The following is a 13,135-nucleotide window of genomic DNA, read 5'->3' as shown; positions in this document are numbered from 1 at the left end:
GTTGTCGTTTGAGAGCCATTTCACTAATCCCTGCTATCATTAGATCTCGCCTATGTTAACTTTATCCCATACCAGGATATTGTCTGTAATTTTTTTACCACCACCCTTGCTGGATACGGCCCTCAACATCCACAATCAGGACAATTAACCTCCCCCCCCCCTCCTCCTCCACCCCTTCCCCTTCCCCCCACCTGGCTAATTCGGTTTTTGACCGTGCCATCAACGATAGGATAACCCCAACCACACTTAACCCACGGGCGGACGGGCGGAAAAACGGGGGCCACTTCGGCCCGTTGTAGAACACATTTGTAAAACAGCGTACTAACAACCTCCATTTGCAACTAATTTGCACCGGCGTTGTCCCATAATAGTTTATTATTCATCCTCCAAACCTATATATTTTTTTCCGACTCCTGACTTTTTTGGTAAAACCTTAGTTTTTTTTTTCTTCTTTTTTTTTGGTAAGTAGTATAATTAAAGAGAGAAAGCTATAGAGAGACCCATAATATAAAAAAACCGGCTATCCTACCTCAAGACAAGCCTTAGGATAAGAACAAAAACACAAGCCTAATAGACTAAGAACCTAATCTTCTTTTGTTTGTCTATCTTAAGCACGCGAAAGATAGGAGACAAGGGAAGAGGAGCAAGCAAAGGAACGCAAAGACAAAGACATCCCACAGGACATGCCCTGAGATAGGATTAAAAAGAAAACCTAAACAAGACTAAGAACCTAATCTCCTTTTGTTTGTCTATCTTAAAGCACACGAAGGATAGGAGACAAGGGGAGAGGAGCAAGCAAAGGATCACAAAGACAAAGACATCCTACCACAGGACATGCCCTAGGATAGGATTAAAAAAAAAAAAAAAAACTAAGAACAGCTATATACAACTTCATTCCTACCTCAGGACAAGCCTTGTATTAGGAAAACCCATGTTCCTCACATATTGGTTTTGAAGATAGTCATAAATAATCCCCAAATCTTCACAAGTCTTCTATTGGCCATGGAAGATTTCATTTTGTTGAGGTCCATTGCCCTATCTTTCACCATGTTCCAAATGTGGTTGTGAATTGTCCAAGCATCCATAAAATCCCCCTTAAAAAATCTATTGTTCCACTCCCTCCAAATGAAATAGACCGTAGCACCCAAGCATAATTTACCTATGGCATACTTGAGTTTGTTTCTCTTTCAATTCATGGACAAGAAATTAACATAGTCATGCCAAGGCACCTCCCTATAACCAAGAGAAGAGACCGCAAGAACACGACTCCAAATGGACTTTGTGAAAGCACATGCGAAGAAAAGATGATCCAAGGATTCTTGGGCTGATTTACAAAAACAACAACATGCATTCTGAGTAATATCATACCCCATGTTCCCTTAGCCATTAAGGTTAAACAATTAGAAACTTAAAAACAAAACAAAAATAGATAGATAGATACACATCAAATAAAAAATCCCCTGTATTTATTTACAGAATTTGAAAATAAAAAAATCCAACGGATTGTATAAATCCCATTAAAAATAGAACTGATAAATATATTTTTATTTTTAATAATTCGCTCTTAGGAAATAACAAGCATTCAGCAATTCTCTTTTAATGAATCCTAAAAAGAGTTGACTGGCAAATCAAACCAAACCAGTATTCAGCTATCAGTACTGGTACAGAAGAGTTGGTATCCTTTAACAATAACTTAAGGATACCATAATCGAATGGTTACTGACTTCCGATCATCCGAAGACATTACTAGGAGATTGCAAAATGAAAATTTTGAGGAAGAGATTAGATTAATTGATCATTCACTTACCTGTGCCGAGGTTGTTTGATTAGAACGTTGACTTGTTATCGATGACCTTGACTTATAATATCTTGGCTCTGCATCAATGGAGTTACCGGAAAAGCTGGTTATTTGAGGGTCCATATTGAAATGGCTTGGATGAAAGTTTGAGAGCCAGTATTCTTGATATTACTGAACTTAAATTATGATATAGAAATCATTTTAGTTTTCTTTTTTCTTTTTTCTTCCGTGATTAAAGTGACATATAACAAGTTTATGTGATCTTGTATATTTTTTTACTATGAATTGTTTGAATTTAGGTGAAAGCGTATTGTTGAAGGACATTCATACGTGATCACAAGTATTAAATATTAGCAAGACTTAATCAAAGTTGTTTCAAAAATTGGAATTTTAATTTTAAATTTGAAACAAATTATTTAAGTCATTAATCATTGACGCATTTAAGCTTTCCAAGTCAATGATCTATACCTGCTCTAATTTTTTAACTTATCGTCACAATTATTTCTGTTTACTCATAGAAATATACTTTTTTTTTTCTCTTTCTCTTCGTCACTTTCTTCTTTCTTCTATCACTTACCCGCTCTCTTTTGTAACTTTCTTCTCAGTTCTCTCCTGTTCTTTTTCTTCTTCCTTCCTCTATTCTTCGTCTCTGATTTCTTCACTTCATCTTCTTCCTTCTTTTTTCCTTCCCCTCCCTCTTATTTTACTTGACGGCCAAGAAGGCCCTGGCTGCCGCAATCTGGCCGAACAAGGTCCAAATCGAACTAGCCAAATCAAATCTGGAGATTCTATGCCATTTGGGGACACCAAGATGCAATAAAGCCTTTGTTTTTTGTTTCTTCGGCGAACCCATTTGGTAATTCTCCTGCAACATCAGGTTTAGGAAATTTTGGTGGCTTGACAACTCATAAGAATGGATGGTTACAATTCTTTAGAGCTGTTGAAGTAGTGAATCATATGAAAATAAAACATCATAGCACAATTTAAGAAAAAAAGGGAGAAATCAACAAGAAAAATAAGAATAAGTTCAATCAAACCTTCGCCTCATTCAACTAAAATTCTGAAATTGATTTTAAACTAAATGAAGATTGCAGTTTGCACACGAGTTTGTGATTCGATCGACGTTTGCATAGTTGAGAGAATGAGGATGGCAGTTTGTAGGTGGAATTGGTGTGTAATTCTGTCGGTTGGATGGAAGAACAAGTGAAATTGGAAATTTGGATTTAGGGACCGTAAAATTGGAAACCGGATATTGTTGGATCCGTTTGTTTTATTATTTTGGATAGGATTTTGAAAATAATATTGGATAGTTGAATAGGAGAGTATTACGAGGTAAAATTTAAAATTTATAAAAAAAACCCCATAGGTTTGTAAATTTAACTAAACATCCTAATATATTAAATGACAAAAACACTCCCACCACCTGCAGTACTAGATTCCGACCACCATTTTTTTTTTTTTTTTTAAGTTGTATAATAAATGTGCATGCACCTCATATTAAGGCAAATATTTGGAATGGTTTGTAAAATTTTCCCTATATAAATAAAAGATGTAAAAGAATAAATTAGCAATAGGAGGGAATTGAAGTCTTCAATCATGTCCAACCATGAGATATGTTTAAGTCATACGCTCTGATGTTGTAGATCCATTCTGCCAAACAATTTTCCTCCCATGGGAAATAAACCCGTCTGATCATCGTGCTTGTTCAAACCACGCTCATTGATGTAGCACATCCGTTCTGCTAAAGAGTTGTTCCAACAAGAAAGAAAAAAAAACCAACGGATTAACGCTATATGCTCGTTCTACTAAAGATTTTTCCTATCTAGAATAACCAAGGAGAACTTAAGAGTTTGAGCAAAACAATTGCAATAGTTGGAGAATATATAGGGCACCAGCTTCTAAATTCATCAAATGAGATGTTACCACCTGATTTAAGCTACTTAGAAAATGCCCATTGAAATTTTGTTTATTGCAACATCATAAGGAAAAAAACTATGAAGATAAAATCATCTTTCCTTCTACGAAACGAAAAGTCTAAAACAATGTCTCAATCACATACCTAATATTTTGTAGCTATTTTCAATCCTTACACATTTCATATTTATATATTTCAGAGTGATGATTGTTGTTTAATAGATAAATCTAATATATAGAGAGTGGTTGGAAGTCGGTTTCCATTTATATTTATAATAAATAAATTAAGATATACTTTCACTTAATCCTCAAAGGGTTAGCCAAATAGTCAAATATATTGTTGTTCTTATTGGTAGAGGTTTCATTGTTTAAGTCCACTCATAATTTATTTCTAGCCGTCGTTTGGTCGTCGACGATGGCTAAGATATGGTCGTCATCAACGGCTAGATCTTTAGTCGTAGATCTGGCATGAAAATGCCAGATAGAAGCACAACTGGTCAGATCACTGTCCGACTGTGGTAATCGATTGTCGACAATGGTTGGGTGGGTGAGAGTGTTTTTGTTAATTTATAAACTATTATTGTGGGGGTGTTTAGTCAAATTAACAAATATAGGGGGTTAAAAAAACTAAATATTTTCAGAAAATATTTTCCAAAAATTGTACCAAACACATGTTCAAAATTCTATCATATTTGATTAAATCATATTCAGAATAAAATATTATTATAAAAACTTAAACAAACAGAGCCTATATATTTTATTTTCTTCTTTACCTTTTTCTCTTTTAAAATAATAATTTTCGTTTCTAATCAAATTTTTTAGCACAAAACTACAAAAAAAAATCAACAACTAATATATTTGAGACAAACTCTTTGAAATGAACAAAATAAGTGATAGTTTGACGGAGTTTTATTGGTGTGGAGGTGATTAATTTCGTGTTTTTTATTCCCTTTTTTTTTGTGTTTTTGAATTTTTTTTTTTCAAGCATTTTCAATATTTAAAAAAAAAAAAGGGACATACAAAAGTTGTTTATGAAAAAGTCTTCACATACATGGTAAAATCTTGAAAATTATTAATTTGACTTACATGGTAAAATCAATGCCTTTAAAATTATTTTTTAAATGGTGAATTTTTTTAACTTCCTTCAAGCTTTTTCTTTGAAGATAAGAAAATACAATAAAGTAATTTTCTTTCCCAATATTCTTTTCAAATTCAAAACCCCTCTGAAGAATGACTAAATATTGCTAACCACTCTTTTGTTAAATTAATATTGAAGCCTGGCGTATAAAAGTAAATTCCCCAAACCTAGTGTGGAAAAATGTTATTCAGCCTTATTTATGTATTCAAAGTTCAAAACTTCATCAGGGGATTTAATTGATATTTTTAAACACCTTTGGGGCGTGAAAATATTTATCACACTGTCCCAAATTACCAAACGCCCATCTTTGAGCTTCATCATCCAAAACGGCAAAACCATGGTGACTAAACCCTACACCCACGAAGGGCACTGAATCTTCCTGCGAAAGCTTCAGTCTTTCTTCTCAGTTAACGCTAAACCCAACAAATAAAACTCCAAGGTCAGATACTGCATATTTATTTTCATCCAGCTTAATTTCTCCTTTTGTTGCTTTTTATGTATATTTGATCACAGTGGTTATGACCCATTTGCAGAAACTTGGAAGAACATCTATTCTCAGATGGGTTTCTTTAAATTTAGTTGAAAAATTCATTTCCGTATCAAAGACACCATTTTGGCCATCTGGGTCTGTTTACATTGCTCAAAACTCTAGACTTTATGGAACAAAAAGAGGGGTTGAGAATGCGAATATTGAAAATAAAGTTAGAATTTCACCAGCTAGTAGTGATTCTAAATATTTTAGTGAACTATATTCTGCTGCTTGGAAGGCAGCTCAAGCTGCATTGTTGGAGTATTTGCACTTGACTAGAAATTTACAGTTCTTGGATGCTGAGAATATGAGCAAAAACTCGCCTTATTTTGTCGAAAGGTTATTAAAATGGGTGGAGGAGGAGTTGGATTTGAAGGAGATTATTTCTCGGTTTTTGCGTTATCATCCTATTAACGAATTTGAGCCTTTCTTTGAGAGTATAGGATTGAAACCTAGTGAGTATAGTCCTTTTCTTCCTCGCAATTTGATGTTCTTGAGTGACGATGATTTGTTGCTAGAGAACTATTATGTTTTGTGTAATTATGGTGTTGAGAGAAAAAATATAGGGAAGATCTATAAGGAGGCAAGGGACATTTTTCAATATGATTTTGGAGTTCTGTCATCGAAGCTTCAAGCTTATGAGAAACTGGGGCTTAGTCAGAGTATTATTGGTAAAGTTATCGTCTATAGTCCTTATATCTTGATTGGGGATGTAAATATGGAGTTTGTTAAGGTGTTAGAGACATTGAAGAGTATAGGGGTTAAATTCAGTTTGATTGAGGAGCACTCGATGGACCAGAATTCTTATAATTGGAGTAATATGCTTAGGCTTTTAAGCTTATTTAGCGAGATGGGATTGTGTGAGAAGCAGTTAGGTAAATTAATCCGGCGGCATCCAGGACTGCTCTTGGAGGGTTCAGGGGATGGAGCACTTGCTCTGATAGGACTTTTATTAAAATTTGGGTCTACTCTGGATGAAGTTCGTTTGACTTTACTGCAGTCCCCACAAATTCCAGTGGGAAGATTTTTTACAAATTTGAAGAAATGCTTTATGTTCTTTTTCGAGATTGACATGGAGATGGATGAGATTGGTAAGATTTTCCGATCTCATTCCATGTTGCTGGGTACATGTACTTTAAAGAGAACTAGTAGTATTTTTCAGATGTTGAATGCTGGGAAGAAGCGACTTTGTGAATACGTCCAGGAGAATCCCAACAATCTGAAAATTCTAGTTAGGGGTTCAAAAATTGAAAAATTACCGAGGTCAAAAGAGAGAGCAAGATCTCTAATGGTGAAGGCTAAGTTGTTGGAGGACGTGGGATTAATACAGAATCCAAATGAAACAGAAAGAGTAGTCAAGCATTTTCGAGGGACAGGAGAGGAGCTTCAGGAGAGATTTGATTGTATTGTGAATGCTGGCTTAGATAGAGAGGATGTTTCTGAAATGATTAGAGTGTCCCCTCAAATTATTAACCAGAAAAGGAAGGACATTGAAGCAAAAATCGATTTTCTTGTGCATGATTTAGGTTATCCCATATCATCTTTATTGCCATTCCCATCATATCTAAACTATACAATGCAGAAGATCAAGCTTAGGTTATCGATGTATAGTTGGCTTACGGAACAAGGAAAGGCAGAACCTATGTTGGCCTTAAGAACTCTTATGGAATGCTCGGATAACACCTTCATTAAGCGATATGTAAATCAGCATCCGGAAGGCCCTCAAGTTTGGCCGGATTTGAAGAATGAAATTTATTCTGAGCAGTAGAAGTCTGTTCTTGTAGTTTGTAATGTATCATTAAAAGTTTGTATTTTAGTAGTTTAAACAAATTCCTTGAAGAGACACGATAAAATACATAATATATCCATTGTCACACTAAAGAACAGTTGGGGAGACGAGTGTGAATTTTTTGAAACAGTGGGGTAATTGAAAGGACAGTTTGGGGGTGTATCTGTAAGAAAACAAAAATTAGTAAATTAGAAGTATGAATGGAAGAGTGAATTTAAACTCAAGCTCATTAAACTCATTAGCAAAACCCTGAACGATGTTGGATAACATTCAATATTCATAGACTCATCTGTTGGAGAAATCTATTCCAATGATGTTTGAGCTGCGCGGGAGCACCAATATGTTTCTTCTAATACCATTAACCACATCCCTAGAGTCACTTTCTATCCAGAGACTTGATCAACCTTCAGTTACTACAATGTCAGTTAGGGGTGTTCGGTTCTAGGTACCCTGCACTTTTTAAAGAAACCAGAATCGGAATCGACGGTTCCTTAAAATTTGGAACCAGAATCGAAACCGACGGTTCCAGTTCCTAGGTACCCAGAACCAGAACCTGTAACAATGGTTCTTGTTCCGGTTTTGGTTCTGGGTACCCTGTAAAATCACAAGGACACCCCAAAAGTTTTTAAAATGGCAAAAAAAGCTTAAAACTTACAAATGCCCCCCCACCTGGCACTTATTAACAAAAATAAAATTACAAGTTGTAAATTCAAAATTACAAACTCCATTGCTTTGTAAAGGTAGATTCTCAAAAGTCAAACCAACTTACTTTAAATGTTATGAAATATAAATATAAATGTATTCACATTACTTTTTTTACAAAAGTTTTTATTAACCCCCATATTCTTTAATTTTATTTTATATTAGTCTCGGTTCCTGGTTCTTGATTCCGGTTCCAAAAATTTGGAACCGGAACATACCCATTGACGATTGGTTCTGGGTAGGAACCAAAACCAAACCCAGGGTACCCGTCGGTTCCGATTCCAATCGATTCTTTTGAACACCCCTAAATTGTCAGCAGCTTGAAACACGACAATTAACTCGGCCATAGGGGATTTAATTGATATATTTACAAACCCTCGGAGCGTGACTATTTTTTCATACTGTTCTAAATTACTAAACGCCCATCTTTAAGCTTCATCATCCAAAACCCTTGCGACTAAACTCTCATGAAGGGCACTGAAGCTCGCACTGAATCTTCCTGCGAAAGCTTCAGTCTTTCTTTCAGTTAAAGCTAAATCCAACAAAAAAAAATATATAAAACTCTAAGGCGAGATACTGCATATTCATTTTCATCCAGCTTAATTTCTCCTTTTGTTGCTTTTTATGTATATTTGATCACAGTGGTTATGACCCATCTGTAGAAACTTAGAACATCTATTCTCAAAGGGTTTCTTTAGTTGAAAACTTCATTTCCATATCAAAGACACCATTTCGGCCATCTGGGTCTGTTTACATTACTCAAAACTCTAGACTTCATGGAAGAAAAAGAGGGGTTTAGAATGCAAATATTGAAAATAAAGTTAGAATTTCACCGGCTAGTAGTGATTCTAATTATGTTAGTAAACTATCTTCTGCTGCTTGGAAGGCAGCTCAAGTTGCATTGTTGGAGTATTTGCACTTGACTGGGAATTTACAGTTTTTGGATGCTGAGAATATGAGCAAAATCTCACCTTATTTTGTCGAATGGCTATTAAAATGGGTGGAGGAGGAGTTGGATTTGAAGGTGATTATTTCTCGGTTTTTGCGGTATCATCCTATTAACGAATTTGGGCCTTTCTTTGAGAGTATAGGATTGAAACCTAGTGAGTATAGTCCTTTTCTTCCTCGCAATTTGATGTTCTTGAGTGACGATAATTTGTTGCTAGAGAACTATTATGTTTTGTGTAATTATGTTGTTGAGAGAAAAAATATAGGGAAGATCTATAAGGAGGCAAGGAACATTTTTCGATATGATTTTGGAGTTTTGTCATTGAAGCTTCAAGCTTATGAGAAACTGGGGATTGGTCAGAGTATTATTGGTAAAGTCGTCGTCTATAGTCCTTATATCTTGATTGGGGATGTAAATATGGAGTTTGTTAAGGTGTTAGAGACATTGAAGAGTATAGGGGTTAAAATCAGTTTGATTGAGGAGCACTCGATGGACCAGAATTCTTATAATTGGAGTAAAATGCTTAGGCTTTTAAGCTTATTTAGCGAGATGGGATTGTGTGAGGAGCAGTTAAGTAAATTAATCCAGCGACATCCAGGACTGCTCTTGGAGGTTTCAGGGGATGGAGCACTTACTCTGATAGGACTTTTATTAAAATTTGGGTCTACTCTGGATGAAGTTCGTTTGACTTTACTGCAGTCCCCACAAATTCCAGTGGGAAGATTTTTTACAAATTTGAAGGAATGCTTTATGTTCTTTTATGAGATTGACATGGAGATGGATGAGATTGGTAAGATTTTCCGATCTCATTCCATGTTGCTGCGTACATGTACTTTAAAGAAAACTAGTAGCATTTTTCACTTGTTGAATGTTGGGAAGAAGCGACTTTGTGAATGCATCCAGGGGAATCCCAACAATCTGAAAAATGTAGTTAGGGGTTCAAAAGTTGAACGATTACCAAGGTCACGAGACAGAGAAAGATCGATAATGGTGAAGACTAAGTTCTTGGAGGACGTGGGATTAATACAGAATCCATGTGCAACGGAAAGAATAGTCAAGGCTTTTCGAGGCAGAGGATAGGAGTTTCAGGAGAGATTTTATTGAATTCTGAATGTTGGCTTAGATAGAAAAGATGTTTCTGAAATGATTAGAGTGTCCCCTGAAATTCTTAACCAGAAAAAGAATGTCATTGAAGCAAAAATCGATTTTCTTGTGCATGATTTGGGTTATCCCATATCATCTTTATTGCCATTCCCATCATATCTAAACTATTCAATGCAGAGGATCAAGCTTAGTTTATCGACGTATAATTGGCTTACAGAACAACGAAAGGTGGAACCTATGTTTGCCTTTAGTACTCTCATTACATCCTCGGATAACACATTCATGAAGCATTTTGTAAATCAGCATCTGGAAGGCCCTCGAGTTTGGCAGGTGAAGAAACAAATTTATTCTGAGCAGAGTAGAAGTCTGTTCTTGTGGTTTGTACTTCCTTGGGTTCTGCCATTCAATGATCCAAGTAATTGCTGACAAGATTCATGATTTTGTTGCTCTTCAAGCTGAGAGATTCATCAAACTGTTATTTGTCCTTGCACAAATGCTGAAGCTGATTTTCTGTAAGTAGCCTAAGTGAAACTGTGAGAAACTGATCAGTACTTTGAATCATTACCAAGGATTTAAGAACATCTCATCAACCTAATAGCAGTATTCGTTCTTGTACATCCTCTTAACTGTTATTTAAGATAGGTATTACAGGGTTCAATAGATGACCACATTTCTTCTCTCTCTCTCGTCATTATGACTCCCTAAATTTGTTTCCACGTTTCACAAACAGTTCGATTAACTTGTCTCATCGCCTCTTATGAAACTTTCTGATTTGATTTGGTTATTTGATTCAAAACTAACAGTTCATTCCCATGAAGAATAGATATGATTTTGCTTAAGGGCCATTGTCCCTAGACATTTTTGCTTGATACTAGCAACAATTTCTAGGTAGTAAATGAGAGATTACCAAAACCCTGAACGATGTTGGAGAACATTCAATATTCATAGAATCTGTATGCTGGAGAAATCTATTCCAACGATGTTTGAGTTTGTGCGGGAGCATCAATATGTTTCTTCTTAATACCATTAACCAGATCCGTAGAGACACTTTCTATCTGGAGATTTGACCAACCTTCAGTTTCTGCAATATCAGCTTCTTGAAACACTGACATTTGTGTTCACCTTCACCCAAGGTGAATGAACAGGTTGCCATAAAACAATCTGAAAAATGTAGTTAGGGGTTCAAAAGTTGAACGATTACCGAGGTCAAGAGACAGAGAAAGATCTCTAATGGTGAAGGCTAAGTTCTTGGAGGATGTGGGATTGATACAGAATCCATGTGCAACGGAAAGAACAGTCAAGGCTTTTCGAGGCAGATGAGAGGAGTTTTAGGAGAGATTTGATTGTATTGTGAATGCTGGGTAAGATAGAAAGGATGTTTCAGAAATGATTAGTGTCCCTTGAAATTCTTAGCCAGAAAAAGAATGTCATTGAAGCGAAAATCGATTTTCTTGTGCATGATTTGGGTCATCCCATATCATCTTTATTGTCATACCCATCATTTCTAAACTATTCAATGCAGAGGATCAACCTTAGGCTATCGATGTATAATTGGCTCACAGAACAAGGAAAGGCGGTACCTATGTTTGCCTTGAGTACTCTCATTACATGCTCAGATAACACATTCATGAAGCGTTTTGTAAATCAACATCTGTAAGGCCCTCGACCTTGGCAGGATTTGAAGAAACAAATTTATTCTGAGTAGTAGAAGTCTGTTCTTTTCGTTTGTACTTCCTTGGGTTCTGCCATTCAATGATCCATGTAATTACTGACAAGATTCATGATTTTGTTGCTCTTCAAGCTGAGAGATTCGTTAAACTGTTATTTGTCCTTGCACAAATGCTAAAGCTGATTTTCTGTAAGTAGCCTAAGGGTAACTGTGAGAAACTGATCAGTACTTTGAATTATTACTAAGGATTTAAGAAACATCTCATCAATCTAGCAGCAGTTGCTTGTACATTCTCTTAACTGTTATTTAAAATAGGAATTACAGAGTTCAATAGATGACCACATTTCTTCTCTTTCTCTCATCATTATGACGCCCTAAATTTGCTTCCACGGCTCACAAACAAGTCGATTAACTTGTCTCATCGCCTCTTATGAAACTTTCCGATTTGATTTTGTTATCTGATTTGAACTAACAATTCATTCCTGATGGGAAACTGGTATTAGCTTCTATAGAGGAGCAAGACGCTTCGTTTGCGCTTGTTTAGTTCGTTGCTTGTTTTTAGCCTTTCTTCTTGACCTTACTATTATTACTGAATATATTACTATAAAAAAAGGAGCCTTCACTAGTCATAATGGGTTGGGCCCTTGTATCTGCATATGAAGGAAGCGTCACGTAGTATCTTTAGTTCGTGACATGAACTCTTCATTTCGTGAGTTCTCGAGCTGCTATGCTTTAGCCTATCAACAAGGCAAAGCTGACTAATCGACTCTGGTCCTATTCAATCAAATCAATTCAAGGCGAAGGCAGGGCTTTTCGATGGGAATCATAACCTATTTCAGATGTACCCTTGCTCCTAGGATTTGACTTTCCTTCTAAGGATGGAGAGAAGGCGTAGCTAGTCTTTCTCTGAGTCCTGTGAACGACTGCTTTTGGCTTTTGGGTGGGGGAATTTCATTAGTGACTTCACCATGATCGGGATGTTGCGTGAGTCATGATTGAAAGAGTTAGGAGTTAGGTTTTGGTTTAAGGAAGGAAGAGTTGATCCACTACTTGTAAGTGAAACCACTAATTGAAAGCATTAGCCGTCCTGCAGAAATCCTTGCTTGGAACCAGCTTTCCCAATCAATCAATTCTAGAAGATGCCTAGACATTGATCGAGCTTACAAGCAAGGAACGAAGTTCTCAGTCCAAGTTGTTGCTTGGTTCCTTGTCTTCATTCTTGGAATGAGAAATGCAGCTGGTTGGATCTCAACCTCCCGTAACTAAGATAGAAAGGGAACTTGCTTTCCTGTGTCGAATGGAAAGGAACTCTCACTCTGAATGGAATGCCAACAAATAGCCGAATTGGCTTGGCTATGTTCTTTTTACCGGTAAGTGGTTTGAGGAAACCAAGCAGGCAATGAACTTGCCAGGCAATAAAATAGAAAAGGATCCTCCCCTGAGGGGTAAGAAGCAAGGCAGGAGCGGTATAAGAGAAAAAAGGCAGTGCTACTTTTGCTGTTATAGAATCTGGTTTTAGCTTAGCTGTAATCCTTCCCGTTCT

The 13,135-nt window shown here is 36.2% G+C and overlaps 2 protein-coding genes across 2 annotated transcripts; both read left to right on the top strand.

The window, feature by feature from the left end:
• Positions 1–5,189: 5,189 nt before the first annotated feature.
• LOC116136219 (transcription termination factor MTEF18, mitochondrial-like) lies at positions 5,190–7,265 on the top strand. The gene has a single exon (XM_031421937.1). The coding sequence runs from the start codon at positions 5,369–5,371 to the stop codon at positions 7,145–7,147; it is 1,779 nt and encodes a 592-aa protein (XP_031277797.1). The 5' UTR covers positions 5,190–5,368; the 3' UTR covers positions 7,148–7,265.
• Positions 7,266–8,825: 1,560 nt separating this feature from the next.
• Positions 8,826–11,243, top strand: LOC116136143 (transcription termination factor MTEF18, mitochondrial-like). Its single transcript, XM_031421846.1, has 3 exons — positions 8,826–9,855; positions 9,943–10,338; positions 11,098–11,243. The coding sequence occupies exons 1-3, from the start codon at positions 8,826–8,828 to the stop codon at positions 11,241–11,243; spliced, it is 1,572 nt and encodes a 523-aa protein (XP_031277706.1).
• Positions 11,244–13,135: the final 1,892 nt, after the last annotated feature.

This window comes from Pistacia vera, unplaced genomic scaffold (assembly GCF_008641045.1).
Source record: "Pistacia vera cultivar Batoury unplaced genomic scaffold, PisVer_v2 Contig31, whole genome shotgun sequence".
NCBI lineage: Eukaryota > Viridiplantae > Streptophyta > Magnoliopsida > Sapindales > Anacardiaceae > Pistacia > Pistacia vera.
This window is presented reverse-complemented; position numbering and strand designations above follow the sequence as displayed.